Source organism: Lycium ferocissimum, unplaced genomic scaffold (genome assembly GCF_029784015.1).
Source record: "Lycium ferocissimum isolate CSIRO_LF1 unplaced genomic scaffold, AGI_CSIRO_Lferr_CH_V1 ctg16158, whole genome shotgun sequence".
Taxonomy (NCBI): Eukaryota; Viridiplantae; Streptophyta; class Magnoliopsida; order Solanales; family Solanaceae; genus Lycium; species Lycium ferocissimum.
Genome location: NW_026716451.1, coordinates 7281 through 17192, shown reverse-complemented (window position 1 = coordinate 17192; position 9912 = coordinate 7281). Strand labels below are relative to the sequence as shown.

Below are 9912 nucleotides of genomic sequence, written 5' to 3'. Positions count from 1 at the left end.
TTGGCAGAAAGACATTTGTGGCAAAGCTTAACTTCATTCTTGTCTTAGCTTCAGGAAGTAATTTTGGTTTATGACTCATACTTATGTAAAATATAGAGGTAAATATAAGCTGCGACATACCACATTATATATATTTTAGAGCAGTATCCGACTCTCTTATAATACTAGCTAAGATCTCTTCGTACTTGAAGGGAACTAGCATAATCTGAGGTAAAATTTCAATCTTTTTCAAAGCAGGAAGCTTGAAAGTATGAATTTCTTATGTGTATCATCTCAATGAGGAAATATCTTAATGTCTATGTTTTCTCGATTAACTGTTTAACTAGCATGTATCTATGATTGCATCCAGGGGATGAAGTAAAAAGAAAAAAAAATGATGATGGCCCCTAGACAGGACTTAGGGAGCTAACAGAATCCAGAAACGGATTTCCATCATTCAAGGGCATAATCCTTTTTTGAAGGAATCTTGCTTTATTTGTACGATGTGATCCTTTTCTTAGATGAGATATGATGTAACTGGAATGTCCCTTTTTTTGGTATTGTGCATGTACTAAATCGGATTGAAAGAATTCCATGCTTTGCACTTATCAAAAGCTTGCATGCCTAGCAAGGTGTGAATGACGTAACATAATAACCTTTTGAGGAACTGTGGATTTTTATTATTCTCTAATGATTTATTGACTAGTGGAACTTTTCTATATGTTGTAGTACATGCCTGAGTAATTCCCAAATTTAAATTTAGTGATCGAATACTTGATCCGATTTTGCAATTTGCTTTCGGCAAAAGAGCCTCTTCTATATGTACTTCATACATATTAGGTTAAAAAGAAGGGCAGCCCGGTGCACAACGCATCTCCCGTTAGTAGGGACCGTGAAGGGTCGCATCCCAAGGGGTTTGATGTAGACAACTTACCCTAATGCAAGCATTAGTGTCTGCTTCCACGGCTCGAACCTGTGACCTATAGGTCACATGGAGGCAACTTTACCATTGCTCCAAGGCTCCCCTTCAACATATTAGGTTGTATACCTAAATATCATATTTTCCATTTACAATAATCTAGCTAGATGAGTAAATCTTCCAGACAAGATGAAATCCTGATTACATCATATTTTTGCACAGGAAAGGTTAAATTCGAAGTGGATTGAATTAGATCTGAAATCAAAGCTAGAAAAGTACGATTAATTAGATCTAAATCCTAGTGTCAAATTCCCAGATAGGCTCTTATGATCTAAATGGCTAAACAACCAAGAAGTATAATGTAACGTTTTCGTTATCACACTCAAAAAAAAAAAAAAAAAAAAAAAAGAAACAAAAAGAAAAGGAACAGTGCTCCAGCTACTCGGGGATTTCTAGGTTATAAAAAAAAGAAAGAGGGAAAAACAAAAAGAAAAAAATAATGTTCTTATGGTTTTCTCCTGATAATATCTGTATCCTTTGATCTCATTAACTTCCTTTCAAATTTTATCTTTTGCATTAAGAGGGACTTATCATTGGATCAGGTTATTTATGTTGAAGACATGTTACCATCTGAAAATGTTTTGGCATTGTCGGTATAAGCATTAGGTGCAGGTATAGGACGCAAATGACACGGTAAATCGTGAAAGAAGACTTTGATAACTGCAGAGAAGTTTCTTTTTCTTTATCCAAAAACTGCAGAGAAGTAACTGAATTTCAGTGGTTGGAGAAAAAGATCAACAAAAGTTACTTTTTATATTAACAGATAAAACATGGTAGGTGCACCATTTTAAAAAGTTTTTGGCCCTTGGAATTTGGTAACTGTAGAATGTTTAAAAATGTTGCTAATTCTTGTTACTTTATTTAAGCTTTGGAGAATTATTTTGTATATTTCCTTGAGTTGACATAAAACTAAGTGTGCATCTCTATAGGTGCACCTATAAAGGGAAGTTCCTTATTGGGGTTTAGTGTGTCGCAGCTTGTTGATTTCCATCTTTTTGTTGACATGCGAAATCATAGGTGCCACGTCGGCCATGAATTTTGTCTTGAAGAATGCGGCACTAAACAATAAATGCAGTAGGCAAATCTGTGTATTAATAATTATTATTTTGATAATTATGAAAATGTTGTGGATGAATATGTTAAACGATTAGGAACCTTTCAAAAGAATATGTTTAACGATTAGGAAATTAGGATTTTGTATAAGAAAAGCTGCTAAATTTGAATTAAAACTTGAAATGCATTTTTGCATCTTAATTGGACTTTTAAAATTGTTTTGAACTTAAATGACATTATTTTTGTTTCATATATTTCACTTAATGCAGTTTTTTTTCAATTCCTTTGTCTATATAACTGTTTTTTATCTTATAGTTATTTCTTCTGTGTCACATATATATATAGATTATGTATTTTTGATGCGCCTTTCTTTATTGAAGTGTGTCTCTAATTGCGGTTTGTGCTTAAAACCCTGGCAGACCTTGGCACCTTTGACACAATACTGCAGAACAGAGAAATAGAAGAAAAAATGAGAACAAATGAATCACTGTGGAAATTTGTTAATGAAAAAATCAGTTGACTCTTACAGATGTATGTTATAGAAAATATACTTTTCACTGCTGGCTTCTAAGTGTATCAGCCATGTCTACGTTAAGACGTTTATTCCTCGAGATTTTATATTATGTAATCTATATTTAAACTTGAAATGTGTCTGCTTCCAAAGTCCTAAAAAAAATGAATTTCTTTTTGCCCCCAGGGGTTAGCTCAAGGCAAAGGTTGAGAGACTTGTATCTTAGGTCGCAAGTCCGAGCCCTGCGTCAAGCGAACTATGTACAATATTTAGGTGTAGAAGGGTAGAGGGTGGACCCATCCCCGAGCTTCGAAGGCTACGGTTGGTCCAAAGGGTTGCTGCAGACCGATTTTCTCGGTCATAAAAAAATTTCAAAAAATCCCAGAAACAGCTTAACAATCAACCACATATGGTCACCGAGAAAACAGCTTAGAAATCGCCCACATGCGGGCACTGGATTGCTACCTGGGTATGCCAAAACAGCCTTTTATAGTTGATATTCCGGAAATTATTGCCGACTGCTAGAGTATGTTTGACTCTTACACCGGCTATTTGGCTCATTAACTTCAATTGATACTTTTCTCCACTAAAAAGATGTGGTGTGAACTGTCATTTCTCGTTGCTGCCAAGAAAATCAGTATTTATGGAAATCATTTTTCATTACTTGTTTGATATATTACTTCTTTTGCAGGTACCGTATACAAAGTGATAGAAAAGTTGCCATCTGCAGCGTCCATCCATCTGAGCAAGCTACGTTGCAGTGCCTTGGATGTGTGAAGGCCAAAATCCCTGTTGCGAAGAGTTACCATTGCTCGCCAAAATGTTTTTCAGATGCATGGCAGCATCATCGTGTTCTGCATGAACGTGCTGCTAGTGCTGTGAATGAAAACGGAAATGAGGAGGAAGAAATATTTGGGCGATTCAATAGTACAGGATCTGGTGTTAATACGAGCTTGACTTCTTTGCAATCTAGCGGTAGCTTGACAAATGGAACCACACCTTTATACCCTGTGGCAGTAACTCAAAGAAATGGTGGTGAAACCTGGTTTGAAGTTGGACGCTCTAAAACATACACCCCATCTGCAGATGATATTGGTCACGTCCTTAAATTTGAATGTGCTGTCATTGATGCAGAAACAAAATTACCTGTTGGACATGCTAGTACTGTTTTAACATCTCGAGTGATTCCAGCTCCATCTCCTACTCCACGTCGCTTGATTTCAGTTAGTGGAGTTGATATACCAGTGCATCTGGACTTAGATAGCTGTTTATCATCTTCAGGAACTTTTACTGTGCTCTCATACAACATTCTGTCTGATGCATATGCAACAAATGAATTGTACAGTTATTGCCCCTCTTGGGCTCTTTCTTGGACTTACCGGAGACAAAATCTATTGCGTGAAATAGTTGGCTACCGTGCAGACATTGTTTGCCTTCAAGAGGTACCCTGTGACATGAGCTAACATTATAATATATAATTATTTGGGTGATCTTGTTGGATCTTTGGAAATCCAGTTAGCTTTGACTATGACAGACCGGTAGGTGTGAAAATCTTTTCATGCTACTCAGGAGGCTTCTTTCTTGCTTCTGTATTGGAATTTAGAGTAGATAGACCTTCTTACGAGTGTATTTTAACTTTTTTGCAATTCCTGAAAGGGTTACAGTGGCTCCAGTGCTTGAATAAAACCATGCTACCGTATTTCCTTTTTCCTGAAATACGCTCTTATTTCTTCCGTTCCTTTGGTCAAATAAATATGTTTGCTTCTTGAATTAGTGAATTTGATGCATGCATAATCAGCTTCTTTAGCTTAAAGGGTTTCTTTTTCTTCACATGTATGCTTACCCGTATGATTGTCATGTTAAATGGGCTTGTGAATTACCTATGGAATTATAAATACCCGTATCTAAGTGCTGTATGCTTCCATTTTCAGGTTCAGAGTGATCACTTTGAGGAATTCTTTGCACCTGAGCTGGATAAACATGGTTATCAAGCTTTGTTCAAAAGAAAAACAGCTGAGGTTCGTGGCGAAGTATGTGTTTTCATCTGAAAGTTTTTGATTTCTAGTGACACACCTTTTCTGTATGCAGGTGTTCAGTGGGAATATCAATACTGTTGATGGTTGTGCCACATTTTTCCGCCGAGATAGATTCGCACATGTTAAAAAATATGAGGTATGGAAGCACTGTGTGTTCCTGAGAAGGGCTTTACTTATAACACAATTTGTGCAATAATATTGTTACAAGATTCTTTGCATGCGCTTGTTGCAGGTTGAGTTCAATAAAGCTGCTCAATCTTTGACTGAAGCCTTAGTTCCTAGTGCCCAAAAGAAGACCGCACTAAGTCGTTTGGTTAAGGTATCTTGCCGAATTTGTCAAGTGGTTCCTTGTTGGCTTATGAAGAATTTGATTCAGGACTGGGCTTATATCTCACTAGTGTGTGCTTGACAGGATGACATTGCACTTATTGTGGTTCTGGAAGCCAAGTTCAATAACCAGGGGGTTGACAACCCTGGGAAGCGTCAACTTGTTTGTGTGGTAAGGAACCTGGTGCTTCTTTCACTTTTGCTTTTAGAGTTAACTTCTGTGTTCTGTTCTGTACTGTTATCTATGAAACAAATTCAACCTCTTTAGCAACCATTTAACTATTATTTCAAGTTGCCTGTGCTTTTGATGTTCCAGTTACTGTATGATTTTCGTTGTATTGTTCATTTTTCTTACTGTCAAGAGCATCATACGGTGTCATCTATATTAAGCTTAAAGAAACTGCATTGGTGAATCTAGCTAGTTACAAGACTTGAAATTTCCAGAAACGTCAAATGAAATTGTCAAAACAGATCTTAATAGTGGAGCTTCTTGCATCTGACCTGGAAATATCATCCGTAGGGTCTATTAATGGGTACACGTCATTTAAATGAAGGTAGTTTGCCTAGTGCTTATAGTTGCTTCAGTGTAGGTTTTTTCGGTTAAAGAACGTTCATGATCTGCTGTAGGTCTCATCTTTTCCTTTCGAGTGAAGCACTATTTTGCAATATGACATGTCCTTTGTTGCCTGCATCTTTATTTTAGGTTTTGACTGATAGGCATCTTCATCATAGGTCATGGTTGATAGAGTTGAAGGCCCTTCAACTATTGTAGATTTGTGTCAGTGTTCATCATATTCTTAGGTTTCTCTAAAGTGATATCAGTTTGACCTATTTGAAAGAATCCCGGTCTCTAGAATTAAAGAAGAATCTCTTATCTTTAAAATATAGAATTGTTGAAACACAAAATATCTAGACTTATATTTGAGGGGTAGTAAGACAACTTTGGACTCAATTTTGAGGCCTGGAACATTTTCTTTTCATATTGGTAGTATGATCACTCTAGCCGGAAAAGAGGACTTTTTGAAAGGATATTTATATTTATGTTGAATCGGTGTTTCCGAGCGGCTGTTTACTTCTTTCCCAACAAATGTTCTTTCCTCATTATCTCTTTAACAAAATTTAAATAAATGGTGTCGACCTTGATTGCTAGTTTATTCTTAATTTGATTCTCCTGGAGAGAAGTACAACAGTTTTGGCAACGTGCAAGTTAAGAAAGAATGATCTTCATCCAATTAATTCTACTGGGAAAAGCAAGAACAGCAACAAAACTGCTAAATTAGGAGCAGCCCCAGAAAGAACACTATCTCTCCTGCATAGCTTGCTTTAAAAATTTACTCCTCTCTCTGGTTCAGACCACGTGGTAGAAATGAAATTATGCTCCCCCCCCCCCCACACACACACGCATTTGTCCTTTTCTGTGTCCCTTTTTTTTTTTTTTTTTTGGTGCAGCTGGGGCATTGGTGAGAATGATATCAAATCTGAATTTAATAACTGATGGCCAGATGATTTAAAATGTCAAATCTCTTCCCTGCCAATAGGCAGTTTTGAGCATATTTTCAAACCAGTCCATTCCTATTTCATGAAACAGTCGTGGTTTATGTGGAAAACATGGTGCAATAAGCTGACACAACAAAGCCATATCACACTCACACTCTGGCTCCTCTCCTCTACATTAAAATGCGTTATGTTGTACCACCTACCTTTTTCACTTATGTTCCCTTTTTTATCCTATATATGACGTATTGTTGGATGTGATTGTGGTATCATTGATAAACTACCATGGGAAATCACTGTTATTTCGGCTGTCATATTGGTAATCTAATGATGCCTGGAGAAAATAATAAGGCTTTGAATCTTGTTCTCCTGCGGGAGTCAATTTCCTGGAGAATTAGTTTTTTTAATTAGAGTTTTACAATGCTGTGGTTGACATGAACACATTGATCTGGTGAAAACTTTTCTTCATTACAAGTTTTTGCATTGAGCTTAAACAGAAGTCTCTGGCATGCTATTGTGAAAGTTGGAGCAGCCAAAAGTTTATCTTATTAATTCTTCTGTTCTTTACCCACTTAAATATTGGTGAAAATATTCTGCTGGTAGCGCACCTTACTGAAGACATTACTTCATTTCTGAATGCAGGCTAACACACATGTTAATGTTCATCAAGAGTTAAAGGATGTTAAACTTTGGCAGGTTACTATTAGATAACAATTTAGCTGTTATTCTATCTTTCAGTCTTGAAACTTAATTGGCAATTTGTTTACATTAAATATTTAGGTTCACACACTTTTGAAAGGACTAGAGAAAATTGCTGCTAGCGCTGAAATTCCAATGCTGGTCTGTGGTGATTTTAATTCAGTTCCTGGAAGGTCCGTGTTTTTCTTGATTTCTAATTGCATGTTCTCTTATAGGCATTGTTAAGAATTGCACCTCTATTTCTCCCTCATTTTATGCAAAAATCAGGCTGGAACAGTAACATTACTGATAAAAGCTATTGGCAATGCAGTGCTCCTCACGCACTTCTTGCAATGGGGAAAGTTGATCCAATGCATCCAGATCTAGCAGTGGACCCTCTTAGTATTTTGCGTCCAGCCACAAAGTTAATGCATCAGCTGCCATTGGTATCACTTCAGTAACTTTAGAAAGCTCCCGTTGTAGATATGTTTGCTTCCCCATGTCCCTACCCCTTCCTGAGAGCAGACTGAGCACATATATATTTTTGTATTAGACTCCATTGTTGAGAAGACTAAATAAGTTCTGTGACTAAACAACTCACATTTTGTTTATATTTGTATATTTCTGTATAGGTAAGTGCTTACTCATCCTTTGCCCGAATGCCTGCGGTCCGTGGACTAGAGAAACAACGAAGGAGGATGGATCCTAGTACCAATGAACCCTTGTTTACAAACTGCACCAGAGATTTTATTGGGACTCGTGATTATATATTCTACTCTGGTATAGTTGCATGGTTCTGTCTTAAGATATTCTACATTTATGAGTTCTATTCCATTGTACAGTCATAATTACACAACAAATTTATGTATCTATCTGATAGAATTTTGTGTTTAGACTGATATGCGTGATGGTTTGATATGTGCTTTCAGCCGACTCTTTAACTGTTGAATCGTTGTTGGAGCTCTTAGACGAGGAAAGCTTGAGAAAAGACACAGCACTTCCTTCTCCAGAGTGGTCCTCTGATCATATAGCACTCTTAGCTGAGTTTCGCTGCAAGCCTAGAACTAGACGCTGACAATGGATGGGTATGCAATTTGTTTCTATATATATTTGCTTGTAGAAGCTCACCCTTCGCCGCTGTTGGTTGAGCATTCGTCCATTTAGGTTTTTGTTTTGTTACAATGGTTCATTTGGTGCAGGTCTTGCTTGAGGATGATTTGAAAAATAGAAGCACAAACAATCAAAAGGACAAATATATGTCATTGTAAGAATAGTAGTGCCCCCAGCCTTCTTTTTTCGGTGTCCCGTGGTGGGATAGCTGTTGATCCTCTTTGTGTTATGCTTACCATTATATCATCACATAGAAAATTATGATGGTTTTTAATTTTAAGTAGTCATCTGGCAATTTGCGTCGATGTATGTTCTTTAGAATAAAAGCACAATTAGAATAGAGGTGCAGACTGGGTAGACAGAAATGTAGGGGCTGAGGAAGAAAAGTGGTTCAGCGTTGTGGATTTAAGTTCCCGATGACGTTTGCTCGCGTGGTTGATAGATAATTATGAACATGAAGGTTAATTGGAAATTCTATTTGCATTGCCGGGCTGAAAATACTGAATCCTGTAGAAAGTTACGGAAAATATATTAACAAAGAGAGTAACGCATGGAAGTAGAGTTCTAGGAAATGGGCATAAATAAATATTGATTTGATCTGCCAGGAGAAATGGCTGATTTACATCTAGTACTATAACGTCGTAAATTAATCTTTGTTTGACCTTACACAATGACTGAACAATACGAGCCATTTTCTTTCGAAAGAAGCAGGTTGTAATAAAATGGTAGGAGTAAAATGGATTTCGTTATTTGAGAAATCCAAAAATGTTGTAGAGGAAAAATGAAATCGCAGCGAGGAACGCTGTAGTGTGTGTACATACAGCATTTCTTAAGCGAATTTGCGTCTTGCTCTCTTAGTATTAACGTTTGGGCCAGAGCATCGTTGTCGGTTATTAATATACCATTCCCGGAAAAACTCAATAAGTAGAGTTATTTTTTAGAGAATTTCCTTGCACAAATTATTTTGTTTCTTTTAGGACAATAAAATCACTCGACTATCAATTTTTTCCTAAAAACATACTAAACACGGTACGGTATATACCGATTACTATACCGAAATCAAAATTTCTTATACCGTGGTTTTGGTACTATGGTATTTGGTATGCATTTTTATGAAGTTTGGTATTCGGTATGATATTCGGTATTCATGATATACCGAAATATTGAATACCATACCGGTATATAGTTATATATACAATTCATATATATTAGTATTATAATACTAACAAATATATTAACAAGTATTAGTACAATATTAATTGTTTAGACATTGGAATTTAGATTAATCTATCTTGATTGAAATGCTCTTTTTGTGTAATTGATGTGCTGTCTTTTGAATATATTTACATGTGTAAGGTGTTAGTACGATATAATTGAGACGTTTCTTGAATAGCCGAATTCGTAATTCTCTATTATATGAGTATATGTAAGTCGAAGTCAAACAAACTATGGTACTAATTTACCATACTGAAAAACATCGAAATCGAACTTAAAAATACCGAATCATACCGAATTATCTTGGTATGGTAATGGTTTAGTATTTTCATAAATCGAAAATTGAAATTACAGTACCGAAGTTTTCAATATCATACCATATCGTACCAAAGTTTCTAATAGGGTACCATGCCCACCCCTAATTAAAGCCCCATTTTATATAAAAGAATAAATCTATTTAACTCATTTAACCAAAACATATCTTGTACGCGATCAAACATGACTCAGTTAAAAAGCAGCAAAGGAACAAA

At 36.2% G+C, this 9912-nt stretch overlaps 1 protein-coding gene across 2 annotated transcripts; it reads left to right on the top strand.

Annotated features, from left to right (window-relative positions):
- The first annotated feature begins 1568 nt into the window (after window positions 1-1568).
- Window positions 1569-8328, top strand: LOC132042558 (carbon catabolite repressor protein 4 homolog 1-like). Of its 2 annotated transcripts, XM_059433083.1 has the most exons (12): window positions 1569-1591; window positions 3214-3964; window positions 4454-4540; window positions 4611-4694; window positions 4791-4877; window positions 4971-5057; window positions 7022-7075; window positions 7160-7251; window positions 7389-7503; window positions 7690-7837; window positions 7987-8142; window positions 8257-8328. In XM_059433083.1, exons 1-11 carry the CDS (start codon window positions 1584-1586, stop codon window positions 8130-8132), a joined length of 1659 nt encoding a protein of 552 aa, XP_059289066.1. In that variant the 5' UTR covers window positions 1569-1583; the 3' UTR covers window positions 8133-8142; window positions 8257-8328. The 2 variants fall into 2 exon arrangements, with proteins under 2 accessions (XP_059289066.1, XP_059289065.1); XM_059433082.1 differs by having other exon boundaries at window positions 7987-8328.
- Window positions 8329-9912: the final 1584 nt, after the last annotated feature.